This window comes from Alexandromys fortis, unplaced genomic scaffold (genome assembly GCF_014885135.2).
Source record: "Alexandromys fortis isolate MF-2015 unplaced genomic scaffold, M_Fortis_MF-2015_v1.1 scaffold_99, whole genome shotgun sequence".
Taxonomy (NCBI): Eukaryota; Metazoa; Chordata; class Mammalia; order Rodentia; family Cricetidae; genus Alexandromys; species Alexandromys fortis.
Genome location: NW_026067982.1, coordinates 614513 through 631108, shown reverse-complemented (window position 1 = coordinate 631108; position 16596 = coordinate 614513). Strand labels below are relative to the sequence as shown.

Here is a 16596-nt window from a genome sequence, read left to right as displayed (position 1 = left end):
GTCCTCATGTGTAAAATGCATCATGGAAAAGGAACTCAGGAAAGTTGCTTGGTGCTCCTAGACAGCTGTGTACAGTAACTACTGTTTCCTGCACAAAACAACATTGTAGTGGTATAATGTTTGTATTTTAATAAATAAAGGTTGCCTGAAGATCAGAGTGCAAAGCAGCCACACTAGTCACCTATACAGACCAGGCATTGTTGGCACACACCTTTCATCCCAGCAGTCATACTGGTTAGCCATAGGGGCTGGGCAATGGTGGTGCACACCTTTAATCCCAGCACTAGAGAGGAAGATAAGATGGGAGGAAGGAGACAAGTCTCAGTCTCGGTCTGAGGATTCATGGAGACAGGATTGCTCATTTCGATCTGAGTTAGAGTGGCTGGTTGCTTTGCTTTTCTGATCTTCAGCTTGAGCCACAATATCTGTCTCTGGGTTTTTATTATTCGTGCTACACAACATATTTGAACAGCTCTACTTTCCATAATCCCCTTGTCTTTTCTCTGGCTCTACTGCTAATAAACTGGAAGTAGAAATTGAACCTTTACACATGAAGAAAGAGTTTTACAAGTGAATAGATAGTCCTCTTCTAACTAACCTTACAGGGTCCTCTGTGTGAAATGCTGAGTTTTTGCATGACTGCTTTTTTTTTTCAGGAGTGGGGGAGGCAACATCTCCCTGTATAGTCTAGGCTGTCCTCTTGAACTCAGAATCCTCCTGCTTCAGCCTCCTGATGGTAGAGTTATAGAAGTGTGGCCACCACACCTGATCACGTCTCATGCTCATCATATAGATCTTTGCTGGTTTATTTTTTTTTGGGGGGGGTCCACAAACCTATCTTCCAATATTTAGCCAAGAAGACTCTGCTAACCATTAACTGAAGCCTTTCCTAGCCCTGTTGTTAGCTTTCAGTTATTGTGACAAAGTCCTTGAGAAAAGCAACTTAAAAGGAGACAGTGGCTCACCATTCCAGCCCACAGTCATTTGAGCCTGTAGCAAGGAAGGGAAAACATGATGAAACAGAGCTCTTTTCTCCTGGGCATAGCCAGGAAAAAGAGACAGGTGTAAAGTGGAAGGGGAGGAAGGAGGTCATGCTGCTAACAGGCCAAGGAATTTAGACCCTAGGTTCTATTCATACTGTTATGTTCTTTCTTGTTACTTCTTTTCTGTAACTGTAGCTCAATAGGGCATTTACAGTACTACCTCAGCCCTGCTCCAGTGATTACTGAGACTTGGGCCTGGGACCTCTTTCTCTTCCTCTCCCCGACTGTCAGTTCCCAGGAGAGCTTCTCTCTGGCCATCTTCCTTCAAATTAAACACTTTTTTCAAGATTTATTTTTTATTTTATGTGTCTGAGTGTTCTGCCTGCTTGTAGTCTGTACATCACATGCATAAAACATCTGTAGAGGCCAGAAGAAGGCATTGAATCCCTTGGAATTGGAGTTATAAAGGATTGTGAGATACCCCATGCGCTGCTAGGAAAGGAACCCTGATTTTCTGGAAGATCAGTCATTGCTCTTAACTGCTGAGCCATCTCTCCAGTCCTCTAAACACCTGTTTCTTTGTGCTCATTTGTATCCCAAATGCTAACACATTTTAGTGTGAAACTGTGTTACTTCAGACCTCCAGTGAACACTTAAACACAACGCAGTTTGTTAAACCTGTGGCTCCTGTGTTTGATAGTGTAATATTTTCTTGGTGGCTGTTAGTCAGAAACCTCTTTTGTTTAGTCTTTTGAAAACACGCTGGATATTTAAATGTTTGCCAGCCCGTCCCACCTCTAATCCCTTAGAGTCTTGGGGCTGGCTGCATACCCCTACTTTCTATAGCTTCCTACTTGTCTGAAAGGGTTCAAGTATTTGTTCTGTTTACCCCAAGGCCCTTCCTGGAGTTTTAATTTTGCTTGTTGAGCTGTTATAAAAATTTGCTGTAATTTGTCTCTTTCCTGAAAGAATGGGCACCAGAACAACAAAAGCGGGACATTTAGAAGGGCTTTTGGGTTCTTGTTGGCTTTTGAGGCATGTGTGAGGCCAAGGTGAACCTGAAGCAGAAACTTCAGCTGGATCAGTTCTCTCTAACTTACATTCCCAGTGCTGCCTGGCTAGAAGGTCACTGAATGCTCACAGTATGTTATGTTAGCTTCCCCTGGAGAATGATGGGTTAGCCCCTTCCCCTGAGGGTTTACTTTGCTATGTGAAAGTAAACAAAGAATTATCAATATCTGTCATGTACTTGGCATGGGACAAGACAGTTTCAGATATTGCTTTACTCAAAATTTATGGAGCTGAGTGTTCCTGTTGAGAAAGTCTCAGAGGAGACAAGCCATTTAACACTAGGGCCCTAAGTATGTGTGGGAGATGATAGAGTTCAGAGATAGCAGCTAGGAGAATGAATCTTTTCCCCTGTAATTCATCTGGCTTTCTAGCCCTCTTAAAAATTAAGTAATATTGCCAAATCAGATGAGTTCATTGTATTCCCAGGGTTAAGAACAAAGCTTGAAATTCCCTCTTTGTGTGAGGAATTTCCCAAGAAAATCTGAAGGATAGATTGTCAGCCTCCTGGCCAGGACCATGGCTTCCCAAAGTTGCTGAGTATTTCATCTGCTTTGTGGGCTTTGGTTTCCCTGGATGGTCTTCCCTTTCCTGTGAATTTCAGGCTTCACTGAAGGCCTATACTTTATCTTTCCTGTGGCCACATTCCCTCTTTGGACTAAAGAACATTTTGCATGTGTACCATTGATACCTCAAAGTGGCTTTGCCTGTTGTTTTCTGACTCTTTATTCTAAAGCTTCTTTATTTTCTTGAACCCGGGTCTGTTTTGATGCTGAAGCTGCTGTATTCCAGCTTGCTACCTTGAATGACTTTCATAGATAAACACAAAATAATTTTTAAACCAAGTTTATTTTTTGTTATATTGCTGATATAATCTGGTCCATCTTAAATTAGACTGAACTGTTTTTGTTAAGAACTTTAAACATATAACAAGCTTCTCTTATTGTGAGTCAAGGTCCTTGCTAAGGTTTTTGTTAATCAGTTTAGGTAAACTGGGATACTTTGAATTCTCTCGGTTTAACTTATATTCTCTATTCTCATTGCATTTGTTTCAAATTACCCCGCCTCTCCTGATGAAAAGAAGCGCCACTTCTCCCAGAGTTGTTCTGAGCCCCCATACAAGCTGCTATTTTTGCTGCTCTATGCTCTCTCTCTTGAAGTAAGAATCCCATTCTTTGGGACATATTAGAATAAGTCTGCATGCGGAGATTTTCTTAGAAGCATAAGGGGAAACTACATGCTGAGTATCTTTGGAAGGAACTGATTGGCCAGAGCACAAGGGAATGCCTGGCTTTTCACTGTACACTTTATTTTTTTAACTTTAAGCCACATATATGCTGAGATCCTATCTATTTATGGGATTTATAGAGGAAAAAATATGTAGCATAATAGGCATGGCCTTAGAATCCTAGCCTTTCCTCTGAGAGCCTTTTCCAAGCTCGCTGGCCTGTGGGTTCTGCCTGCTTTCAGGAACTGCCCTGAATGTTCAACATTAATTATGCCCAGGAAATGAACCAATTATATACAGTCTGTAGAGAAACAAGAGTCAGTCAGAAGGTCTGAGGGGGGTTTACTACTCTGAACAAAAGATGGAAAATGAAGTAGTAAAGCAGCTGGTTTGTTGGCCAGCTCTCTGAATGACTTGGCCACCACTTTGAATACTACGGAAATACATACATTCACTTCCTTCCTGTTCAGGACTTTGAGCTGTGTAGGTGGTAGGGATATCAGAGGTGTGTCCTTTAAGGGGATAGGGCCTCATATTTGGATTCATCTTCTAGTTCCATACTTGCTGTCAGACTTACTGATCCTTTGGCAACTTTTTAAATTAGCAACTTTTAAAAAATTGTTGAGCTTAAACTGTAGCTCAGTGGTAGAGTATATACTAGTATGTGTAAGGCCCTGAAATCAAAGTATTACCAATGGAACAAATAAATGGGAAAGTGAATGGGAGTGTCTGAGTGGTAGATGCTTATCTAGCATGTACAAGTCCCTGGTTCAGTTCCAAGTAATGCCCAAGGAAAACTATAAATGTACTTAAATGACAAAACAAGAGAAAATGACATATTCCTACCTCTAAGGATGTGCAGCCTGAGGGTGAGGATCTTTTTTGCATCTAATATCTTCCCCCGGCCAGACTTGAGTCAACCTGCATAATAGCATTCTGGGTCAGAGTTAGTGGGAGGCTGCAAGGTTATGTCTACTGAATGTAGTCTGGGGTTTTCACATGGAAGTGAGCCAGGGCCTTATCTTGATAGTCAGACACTCTTGTGCAATTCCCAGTCACTCTGGGCCTTTTGGAGGAAGTGAGAAAAGGAAAGATCATTCTGATTCCCACACAGATGTCTCTGTGATACAAGGGATAGGCTGGCATGTAGTCAGCAAAACTGAATTTCCTTTGGAAAAATCTGTGTTGTATCTTGTGTTTGTAAAACATTTAGAAAGTTGGAGGTCATGAGTGCCTGGTCATACTGCCTTCTCCCAGGCTAGCCTTTCAGGGATTCCCTCATGTTACGACTGGACTCCTCAAGTTTAGCTAGAAACACTCCCCTTGCATTACGTGGCTTGGAATTCAGTTCTGTAATCTGTCTGAAATAGAAATAATTCCCTTCTCCTGAGAGCTGCTGAGACCTTCCAGATCCTATGATGCTGTGACAGCTTCTCTAAACCACAGTCCCACAACACCTACACCTTGTTTGCCATCACTTTAGTTGACAAGATTGAGGGAGTGAACGGATGTGATCTTGGTACACATAACTTTATAAATCAGTCAGCTCATGGGAAGAAGAGCTCAGGGTTAGAATCAGAGGACCTGACTCTGGTTCCCAAGTTGACATTCACCCTGTCCTAATCTTGGCTAAAAGTTGCTTCCCTTTGTGGGATTTAATAGTCTCATTGTCAGATGGAAGAAATGATAATTATTGCACAGAACTTTAAGAGATGATGATGACTTTAAAACTAGATTGTCATGCCTAGAGGAGAAATGTGGGGTTTATTGTGGGAAGTGAAGCCTGGCAGACAAGAGAAGGTGCACAAGGCTTGGGAAACCTCCCAGGAAAGCTCTCTGGAATCTTCTCAGAAGCCAAACTCATGTTTCAATTACATCAGGGAGTCCCTTCCTGGAATTGTTGTAAACAACCTAACACTTGCCATAATGAGTTGCCCATGCTTTATCCTCACTCAGCCTGACTCACTGTTAGTAGGCGCTGTTAGAATCAGGTCCAAATTACAGCAGGTACAGAACTTTTCTGGAGTCTGCTGGCCAGTGGGGAGTAGAAAAATGCTGTAAGAACCCAGACTGACAAATGTACTTCCTTCTCTGTCAGTGACAACTTGAATTCCATACTAGTTCAACAGGCTTTTCCAAGGATGGTTCTATGCTCTTAGTATTTCAGGACCATGCTACTGAGAGCACATGCCCATTGAAAGCCTCATTGTGATTCTATCTCCCTCTTTCTTTGCAGTGTGTCCTCTGCCCCCAGAGCCAGAGAATGGTGGCTACATTTGCCACCCCCGGCCCTGTAAAGACCCCTTGACAGCAGGCAGTGTCATCGAGTACCTATGTGCAGAAGGCTACATGTTGAAGGGCGACTACAAGTACCTGACCTGCAAGGATGGCGAGTGGAAGCCGGCCATGGAGGTTAGCTGTCACCTCAATGAAGGTCAGTCTACGAGTGAAATGGGGTAGTGCCTGGATCCTGCTTTTCTCCTAGTTTCTGGGGAATGGTGCATGCTTTCTTGAGCCCTCCCTTGGCTATGTTAAGCCCTTTGTCTCCTCTTCCTTTGGTATTCCATGTCTTTGTGGATATCATTGGAGTTGCTGGTGCATGTCACGTTGCATTCCACTGGACCATTGAGAAGTTCTGTGTCTTTAATGAGGCATCTGCCTGACTATGTAAAATGCCTTTGATGTCAGGATCTCTGTCTGTCTAGTCAGATGTTGATGACCTTGGGCTGTATTCTGTCCGCTAACAGCAAGCAGCGAGCACAGCGCCAACACATTTTCACATTTTCCAGTATCTCTTCCATTTCATTTTTCCCTTGAATAGAAAGTGATGGTTTTGTTATGGAGCTCTGGCCTTGCTGTACAGAATCCTTTTTATTTACTGCCCTATCTTGTCTTGGATGACATAAAAATACAGAGTCTTAGAGGAAAATGTGTGTTGTATGTTGAATGGTCTTTTCTCTTGCTTCACACTTGGGCTTCGAGACCAGAACATGCCTAACCTGTAACACCTCAGAAGAGGATGGGAAACAATATGGGGTTTACAATGAAGACTGAGGGACTTAGGACAAGACCTTATTATTTGCCCACTTCTTAATTATCCTGCTGTATGGGGAAAATATGGTGGAATTCAAGGTGGTAGAAAAATGTGGCCCTTTTAATGGTTTGTGTTCATCAGCTTGCTATTGGTATTTTAAGAACTCCAGAGTTAAGTGAGCTTAGGTACCAGTTAACTGAGTGAGTGGGGGGGGGGGGGTCTTACTCAGGAAACAGGAAAAGGAAATGTTTGCAGAAACACCATACATACATAGGCCACTTTATAAGATTTTTTTTTCCTGAAAGGGCCCAGCTGTAAAATAAATGTTTCTGTATATTACCATGCAGGGAATATTTGGCTACATCATCCATAGAGCTCATCTGTTATGTTTCTGGGTACCAAATGTTTGTGATGACTTGTTTCCGTAGACAAAGAAACGCACACGTCCCTTGGGGTCCCTGCGCTGTCCATAGTGGCTTCCACTGCCAGCTCTGTGGCACTCATTCTCCTCCTCGTGGTGCTGTTTGTACTGCTGCAGCCAAAGCTGAAGTCTTTCCATCATAGCAGGTGAGCACAGTGTTAGTCAACCATCTTCGCGAGACTGATAGTTGGCCTACAGCCTCTACTAGTCTGTATCTTAGGGAAGTGGAGAAGAAGGTCTGGCTGTATGTTAAACTCCTGGATATGCCTGGCACTGTAGTTTCGTTTACATACATTACTAATTTTGAACCTAATGGGAACATTACAGACAAAGAAACTGAAGCATTCACATTATATCTCGGGTTGATTGCAGAACTGAGATTTGAACCTAAATCTGTTCTACCTCAAGGCCATGGCATTTCCACTTGTCTCTGGAGTGTGGTTCTAGCAGCATTAGCATCACTTCTGAAATACTTGGAGCTAAGGCACAGTGCTAGGATTTATTGTTCTCTGTATGATGTTGATACATGATTGCATTTGCAAGCTACCTCTTCCTGCTCCTGCACCTTGGTTTCCCCCAAGTTCTAATTTATTCAGTTCGGAGTGGGATTGTGACCTTATCATTTTCTAGAAAGCTTCTCAGATAATTTTAATGTGTAACAAAAATCCAGGACCATGGTACCATTCTGAAATCATAAGAAGTGGGTTTTCTTCTCTGCAGATTCTCCCTTTCTCTCTTATAATGTATTATAATTAATTAGCCTAGACTCAGGAGATGGGAGTGACAAGTGGGAGTAGTGCCCCAGTGGGAATGGGGGACTTTTCTCCTGCACTACCTTGGCATCTATAGTTGCTCAGTGCTTGAGGGTACCTCATGCTTTGAAGAATAGGCCATTTATATTCATTCATGGTCCTACATTAGTCATGTTTTAGCTCTCAGGCACAACAGTCTAGATGAAACCACATTCTATAAAATGCTCCAGATTTGGAACTTAAAAATACAGACTACCCTGAAGTGAATTTCAGTATGGGAATGTAATTCTTCTTTCTTCCCCTTGTTTTGTTTAGAAGGAAGGAGGAATAGCAATTATTTTTAAAGAGGTATTTTGAAGGGAACTATTTAATTATATTTACTATGTAAGTGGGCATGTGCCATACCATGATATACATGTGGAGATCAGAGGACAACATCCACTAAATAAATGAATATAATTTTTTGGTTTTTGTTTTTTAAGGCAGAGTTTTCCTTTGTAGCCATTGGTGTCCTGGAACTCACTCTGTAGAACAGGCTGACCTGGAACTCATTCTATAGAGCAGACTGACCTAGAACTCACAGATGCCTCCTGAGTATTGGGATTAAAGGCATGTGTAACCATGCCCAGCAAAAAAATAATTCTTTTGCAGTTTCTCATTCAGAAATCTCTGGGTACTTTTAGGGATGCTAATTGTCCTAGGTGTATACATATTTGAATTAGGCAGTGTAGATTGTGTCTGCCAAGTACAAGTAAGGAAATCAGGAGCTAATCACTTGTGAGCAATGGTAATGCTGGTATAGGTCACTGTAGCTTAGGTGCTTGTCCTGGAGCTTGCTCTGTAGACCAGGCTGGCCTTAAAACTCACAGAGATATGCCTGCTTCTGCCTCCCAAGTGCTGGAATTAAAGGTGTGCACCACCACCGCCTGGCTGTGGTTTTTGTTTTTTGGTTTTTTGTTTGTTTGTTTTTTAAGACATGATTCTCATTCTGTAGACAATCTGGCCTCAAATTTATAGAGATCTTCCTGCAACAGCCTCCCAATTACTGGGATTAAAGGCATGCACTACCATGCCCGGCAAGATGTCTGAGTGTTTTACTTGTCTGTGTATGATATGTGGATGCTGGAATCAAATCCCAGGTCCTTTGGAAGAGTAGCCAGTGCTCTTAACCATTGAACCATCCTCTCCAACCCTAAGAACATTCTTTAAAAGTATGTAAAACTGGATTCAATCTCAAGTCCATCCCTTACCAGCTCTCAGACTGCCAAGCAGTTATTAACTTCCCTGAACCAAGCCTACATTCTTGGTGAATCCCTACATGAAAGGGCTCAGGTGAAGTTCCAGTCAGTGTTCTAAAGTGTTTAAAGCACTTCCTACTTGATGGCATATAATAAGTGCTGGAAAATGATGGATTTTATTGGTATAATGTTATTGAGTCACCTCTTTGTTACTCAGATTCTTATTTTGTCTTGTTCTTTTCTAATGCAGGCGTGACCAGGGAGTTTCTGGTGACCAAGTCTCCATCATGGTGGATGGGGTCCAGGTTGCACTACCTTCATACGAGGAAGCTGTGTATGGCAGTTCTGGTCACTGCATGCCACCAGCTGACCCTAGAGTACAGATCGTTCTGTCGGAAGGGTCTGCACCTAGTGGGAGGAATGTGCCAAGGGAACAGCAGCTGCAGGGCCAGGGTGCCTGCTCCTCTGCAGGTGGAGAGGATGAGGCCCCTGGCCATTCTGGGCTGTGTGAAGCCTGGGGTTCCCAGGGCTCAGAGACTGTGATGGTGCACCAGGCAACCACATCTTCCTGGGTGGCCGGCTCAGGGAGCAGCCGGCTGACACACAAAGACACTGCAGATTCGGAGAACAGTGACATACAAAGCCTTTTATCCCTCACATCAGAGGAGTACACAGATGGTAAGCGGTCTTTGCTAAACATGGATTGTTGCTGGGAATGGGGAAGCCCTGTGGGCCACTATGATAACTGGTATATTTTCACACACACACACCTCCCCAAAAAAGATAATAGCCAGAGTACAAAGTAGAATTTGGTCCTCAAAATGCCAGGTAAAGCTTTGGGCTCTCATAGGGAGACTTCATTGAATTTCGATGGCTCTAGAGTCTAATGCTGTCCACAGCCATAGGCTTCGCTAACCCAGCTGGATGGTGTTCAGGGTATAGAGCTGTTAAAAGTTTTGTGTTCATGGAAGGCAGAAAATAACAAGGAGACCTTGGGCTGTACTGTTGAGAAAATTGTAGTCTACTTGTCTTGTAGAGACCACTGCTTCATTTTACACAGGAGTATATTGCTGGTTTCCTTGTGCTGTCCAAATCATTTAGGCTTGAGTGTAGGTATTTATGACTGTCCCCACGTTAGAGATGGAGAAATTGGAACCAGTTTCACTTGTCATTTATCCACTGGTAACTGACAGCTGAGAGTTAAAGCTAAATGACTGTGACCAACCAGGATTTTTAACCTCAGTCTGTGAGGGCTCCTAGGTAACTCTAACTCCTTTGTGTCAGACTGGCCATAGAGTGTTGTCTACTCACAATCTACCTTTGCTGGAGTCTGGGGAATTTAACTAACATTCGAATCTGTCACTTTAAAGAATCTCAGTATAGTTCAGGATTCAGACAAAGCTTAGAAGCTCCCTGTAGATAGTAACACTTTGTGCCTTTCTGAAAGAGCCAGAAGAAACTTCACAGACGCTGTGTGCTGGAGAGAGGCCATGTCAGACATTTAGAAATGTGTCTATCAGTAGCTTGCCTTAGTTGCTCTTTGTTGGAAAGAGATGGCAAGGGCCCTGTAATAACTGATCCAGTTTGGATGTGACAGTTACCTCTGGACCCTTGGGTACATCTACTACGAGATGTGGCTAAGGACGCGTGGCATCCTTTATCTTTGCTCAGGAGCCAAGGAGGTTCCTTATTTTTCCTTGATGACTACTTGTTTGTGTTTTTGGTTCAGGCACTTTTGTTTGCTATTTTGTTGTTGTTTTCAGAGACAAGGCCTCTCTGCATAAGCCCAGGCTGCCTTAGAAACCATTATCCTTCAGCCTCAACCTCCCACGTGGCTAATCACAGCTGTCTCCCATGTGCTAGCTTAAGCAAGCTTTTTTTTTTTTTTTAATTAAAGACAGGATCTCACAATGTAGCCTTGGCTGGCCTGAAACTCACTATGTAGACCAGGCTGGCCTCAAACCCACAGAGATTAGCCTGCCTCTGCCTCCAGTTAAAAGTATTCTGCTGGCATTAACAGTAATGTGTCATCACGTCTGGCTTGAGCGAACCTTTTTGAAGCCCCATTTTCTGTTTAGTTCCAAATGAGGTTTCAGATCTGACTCAAGCAGACAACATGCTCTCTGTTGCATGGAGTATCAGTTGGAAGATAGTGGGGTCTGCATTGGAGAAATTATGGAGCCAGTAATTGTAATGCTGGCCAGATATGGTGTCTCAGGCCTACAATCCTAGCATTTCAGAGACTGGGGCAAGAGAACCACACACAAGTCCAGGTTAGTTTGAACTGCATAGACCCTTTCTCTCCTACGGTCAGCATGATGACTCAGCAGGTAAAGGCTCTTGCTACCAAACCTGATGATCTGAATTTGATCCCCGGGCCCCACGTGGTAGAATGAGAACTAACTCTGAAAAGTTGTTATCTGACATGCAGGTACAGATGCATAGTATCACATACTTCCTACAGTGTGCAGCTGTATACACACACATACATTTAAAAATAAACAGGAGTAAAGTTTAAAATACAATAATGAGGGCTGACTCAGCGGTTAAGAGAACTAGCTATTCTCCTAGAGGACCCAAGTTTGATTCCCCAGCACCCACGTGGCAGCTCACAACTGTCTGTAACTCCAAGAATCTGACACCCTCACACAGACATACATGCACACTAGTGCACATAAAATTAAAAATTTTTTAAGCAAAAAAAATGCAATAATGAAATAAAATTGAAGAGCTGATGTCATAATGAAGTATTCAGAAAATAAGACACCTACCTAAGACTGATATCCTAGGAAGTCAGGAGCTTGACACAGGTGTCTGACCTTCCCCCATCTGGTGACCTATGAGAAGATCAAACCCCAGAGAAACAAAGTGATTTGTCCAGGTTCACACAGGTGGCAGATGGCTTTAAAGAAATGATGGGACTTTGTGGCTTCTTAGAGCAAGATTGGAGAATTGAGAGTAACTAGACCAGCAGAGAAAGGAGGCAGAGTCATGGTGGTGGGACCAGAAAGTGTGTGAATGCCAGGCTCAGCACTGTGATCTTATCATACAGGCAGCGGGAGAGATGAGACAGAAAGCAGGACATTCTTACTTGCTTAGATGCAGCAGAACATTTACTTCTTTAAATGGGGCTGTGTGGGGTCCCTAAGGTGGAGTAATACTGAAGGACGCCTTAGGTAACTACAGTTCTTCCCTCCCCGTCTTTCTGCAGATATCCCACTGTTGAAAGAAGCATGAGGACTGCCACTGGCCTCTCTCCTCTCTGCCCGTCCTCTCTCCTCCCGTGGGTTTGAGTACCATGTCCTCTCCAGTTGCTCCACCTGGATGCCTGAGCTGCCACCTGTGTCTCTGTGTGTATCTGAGGGCCTGCAGGCCACCCCGCTGGATACTCAAGGAAGATTCTCACCATCTGCCCACAGCTGGAGGACCTGGCGCTTTGCCTGGCCCAGCCTTCCCATCTGTCAGGGACATGTCTGAATGTGCTGGATTGAACCCTCCCTTTCCCCGAGCCACTGGGTCCCTTCCAGCCAGCTCTCTGGTGGCCGCCCCACAGCCATGAGGGCCTGAGCACTGCTGTTTACTTGTGCCTTCCCCCACCCTGTCCAGGTTCCCTGTTGTGCAGGTGGGTTGCTGTTCACAGGCCTTAGTGGCTATTGCCATCTGTACACAGGGGCTGGGCTTGGGGCTGCAGAAACGGATTGAACAGTAAGGCCCTCAGAGCAGGAGTGACTCTTTTTAGGGCCAGAATATGGGTCCTTGAGCTTGCCCTGTGTGTTGACACTGACGGCATCTTCCTTGACTGAGGATAGGTTTGGGAAGCCATGTCAAACCTACTCAGCACTCAGCTGTCCAGCCCAGGTGCAGCCTCCTGGCTCTTTGAATTTCCAAGAAGTACCCAGAAGACCTGTGGGAGGGAAGGAGGTTGTCAGATAATGATTGTCTTCCTAATATGCAAGTTCTCACTTCCTGCTTCCAGCACTGGCTGCCTTGGCCTTGGATTCTGTTCCTGGTTAAGAGGAAGTTGCATGCTGTCTCCTGGACTTTGTCCTAGGTAGCTCTGGCTTCCTTGCAGTCCACAGAACTCTGAGATTTGCGAGATGCCAACAAAAGCTCATTGGGTTTTGGCATTCTGGGCAAGTTGCCCAATTCTAGGTTTGTGGTGATGGAGGGGAGGTTGAGAGGTACAGACCAAGTCCCCCGTGGCTGCAGGCAGCTCCGGCCAGGTCCCGAGGATCCTCCTCACCACAGTCATGTGCCTTAGTAACTCTGCCCAGGAAGTGGCCTGCTGTGTCACTGCTTCTCCTCTCTTCCCCATGCTCGTCCACATGTCATTGCTGACAAGTCACTATCTTTCCTGCAGGGCTAAGAAATGATGCCTGGCACCCCGGCTTTGCAAAGCTGGTGTGGGTTGGTGGGTACTCAGAAGCCTGAGATACAGGCCTGGGAGTGAGAAAGCGCTATCACTGAAGGAGTGCTCCAGTCTCTGTGCTGGGTCCTCCCACAGCACTGAATGCCTGGGTAGCTGAGCCCCACCAGGCTTCTGCCATCTTGAGAAGATAGATGTGGTGTTAATGAGCTCTCTCTCCTTTGCTTGCTCACTCTCTTCTCTCTTTTTCTCTCTCTCTCTTTCTCTCTCTGTCTCTCCCTCCCTCAAGCCTCAAGGCTGGGAAACGTCAGAGCCAATCCTGGACTGTACCTATGATGTTTCTCCCCGAGCCTATCTGGGGTGGTAAAAATAATAAAAAGCCCAGTGTATTTATAGTTCCTGACCTAACAGGGTTAGCTCCAGGCATCAGTGGCAATGACGTCCCCTAGCCCACTGCCACTGCCTCCACTTACAATGCACTTTAGTCCCTGTCATGCCAGGCTTTCTACCACCCTCATCTCCTTTCCTCTCAGGGTAAAGGCAGTGCCTGCTGGCTACTCCCCCACCCCCACCCAGGAGGCCAGTCTCTTGTGCAGGTATCCAGGCGAATGTGGTGGCTAGGAATGGGCTGGAGAAGGTGCTTAAACTAGAAGACAAAAGCTCAATGGAGATATTGCACACCTCTTAGCAGTGGCTGTCATAAGCCACCTCACCATGGCGCTCCTTCACCCTCAGTGATACCCACCCTCCTCAAGAGAGAAGTGGTGCAGAGGGGAGGAGTCTTCTGAAGGAGCCTTCCTCTTCTGTTTACTGCTCTTCTAAAAGTCTGGATTCTGCTCTAAGGGTTTTTTTAAAGAAAAATGGAAGATCCTTCCCTTTTCTGTGTCTTTACTCTGCGTTTTTACCCCTTAACAGATTGCACTTTTTGTTTTGGATTTATTTAGCCACATAGGTGACTGGCTTGGCCCTTGGGTAAAAGAATCTGGTGCCTCCTTCCTTCTCCCCATCCATTAACCTGCTCTCTGGGGCTCACAAGCCCAGGCTCTCTAACTGGAGGGTAAAAGGGCCATGTTCCCCATCCTCCTGTCCCTAGTTTTGAGAAGGTCTGTTCTTGAAGTTTCCCACCTGCTGCTGCTGCTGGCACCTGCTACTTCTTCCCATGTTGTTTCTCTTTCTTCTAAAGCAATTTCTTAGCCATCAGCCATGTGCTGTGGTTTTTGCATCTGGACTTGGTCCCTTACAGAGGGACTGGAGGACTTAATTGCCTTGAGGTAGAGCCTGGCTAGAAACAGGGTCAGTGGCAGATGTCAGGCTGTTGGGCAGAAAGGAGCTTGGAGCAAGTGGGAAGAAGTGAGGCAGCCTACTTTTCTGGGCTCACCTCCAGGGGCATCCTGCAGACTTGTCCAAGAGACAGTCAGCACCAAAGGACTTTTAAACCGTTTTTTGTTTTGTTTTGTTTTGTTTGTTGTTTTGGTTTGGTTTGGTTTTGGGGTTTTGTTTGTTTTTGTTTGCCTGAGATTTTTTTGTTTTGGGAGACGTTTTTGCTTTTTTTCATACTTGTGCTGACTCAATGCAGGTTTTATATCCTGGTGACTTGCTGTCACAGTCTATCAATTTTCAAGGGCCAGAATGGTGAAATACATAAATAGAAAAGTCCGTCCCTCCATGCCTTAGTTTAATAGTTAGGCTCTATCTGCCCAGTTCTGTATTCTGTGTTGTTTCTGTATTCCTGTTTCACTGGGTGAGAACTGTGAAATGGGCGGAGTCCTGACCACTTTGGATTTGTTTGCTTTTATAAGGCATTTCAATGTACATTCTATAAGCACTCCATTAGCAAAGAGAACTTAAAGTAATACCATCTTCCCCATTCATCTTGCCCTCCTCCCCCAGCTCCAGCTTTACAGTTCTGCAGAGAAGCCAGGCTACAAGACAAAGGTATACTTTTCCTGCTTTGTGAGTGGCTGAATGGGGAAAGAGAGCAGTTGGCCTTTTTCCTCCCAATCCCATCAGAGCTCTTGAAGTACTTGGCTTCCTACATAGCAGTGTTTCCTCTGTTCCTGGGGAACATTCTAGAATAGAAAATGGGATATTCTGCAAACATTTCTGGATCCTTGCTCCCTTCCACCTCCTTAAAGAACAAAGGGGCAGTAGTGGCGCATGCCTTTAATCCCAGCACTCAGGAGGCAGAAGCAGGTGGATCTCTGTGAGTTTGAAGACAGTCTGGGCTACAAGAGCTAGTTCCAGGACAGGCTCCAAAGCTACAGAGAAACCCTGTCTCAAAAAAACAAACAAGAACAAAGGGGCTAGAAGGGACACAGCATGCCTACTACACAGCTCAATTCCAGGTGCGCTTATGCCTGACAGTATGGCTGGAGCCTCTTGTGGGGCCTGCTGGGTCTTCTGCAGCCTTAGAGAATTAAATTCCTTGGCAGATGTTTAGACTGAGTGATGTGGTAGCTGGTTCCCTGGAAAGCCGAAGGTGGCAGGGCCAGTTTTTCTGAGATGTGACTTAGTTTCCAGCTGAAAACCTAGTAGGGGTTTTGAACAAAGCCCCTTCCCCCCATACCCTCTTCTAGTAGCAGAGCTTACTGGGGGGATGTAGGGGTGCCACTTAAATTGCCAAGTAGGGAGAGGAAATGGCTGTGGGCTGCATGGCTGTATGCACACTGGCCTGGCTTCTTAAGGTTGTGCACCACTTTGGGATCCTTTGCAGAATGGTACTCATATAATGGTTTAAAACAACACATGCATAATTGACTGTGCAGGATGTCAATCAGTCTGGTTTGCTTTATTTTATTTTATATATATATTTTTTGGTATCCTGTACATTGCAGTGGGTATGAAGATAGTATTTTAATATTTGTACAAAGTTTAATTTAATTTTAATTGTTCTATGTATATAACTGCATTTCTAAATAATAATAAAAATTCTTATGAAGGCAATTTTGGAAGATGTAGTTTTTTCCACAAAAAGTCTACAGAATTCTAGATGATTGAAAAGAATAGGTATAGGGGATAAAGCCCTAGCTTAGTGTTAGAGCTCTTGCCTGGCATGTGTGAAGTTCAATCTCCAGTACCACAAAAGGGAGGAGAAGAGAGATCAATTCTAAAGAGTAAGCATGGGGGCCTGAGTTCAGATCCCCCGCACTCACATAGAAGCTGTGCATGACGGTGTGTTCCTGTAATCCTGAAATGAGGACAGAATCACGAGCTTGTTGGCCTGCCAGTCTAGCTAATTAGTGAGCTCCAGGTTCAGTGAGAGACTGTCCCAGAATAGTAAGTTGGACAGCAGTAGCAGTAGAGGAAAACATTTGATATCATCCTTTGACCTCTGCATGTGTACCCACACACATACACTGCACACAGACACAGTAGATGTGGGCGAGAGTTCATGAAGAGATGTTGCACTGTGAAGAGACTGCCTGGCGCTGGGTTAAGGAAACTGGACAGATTCATAAACCTCTCATTAAGGACATAGAACCAACAGTTTGGTGATTGGATGAGGG

At 44.6% G+C, this 16596-nt stretch overlaps 1 protein-coding gene across 1 annotated transcript in view; it reads left to right on the top strand.

Annotated features, from left to right (window-relative positions):
- Positions 1–16033, top strand: part of Susd6 (sushi domain containing 6) — a 94013-nt gene extending 77980 nt beyond the window's left edge. The window contains exons 3-6 of the mRNA XM_050158473.1: positions 5516–5713; positions 6742–6880; positions 8975–9402; positions 11936–16033. Coding sequence (XP_050014430.1) covers positions 5516–5713; positions 6742–6880; positions 8975–9402; positions 11936–11961 — 791 coding nt within the window. The 3' untranslated portion in view covers positions 11962–16033. The remainder of the gene's footprint in view (positions 1–5515; positions 5714–6741; positions 6881–8974; positions 9403–11935) is intronic.
- Positions 16034–16596: the final 563 nt, after the last annotated feature.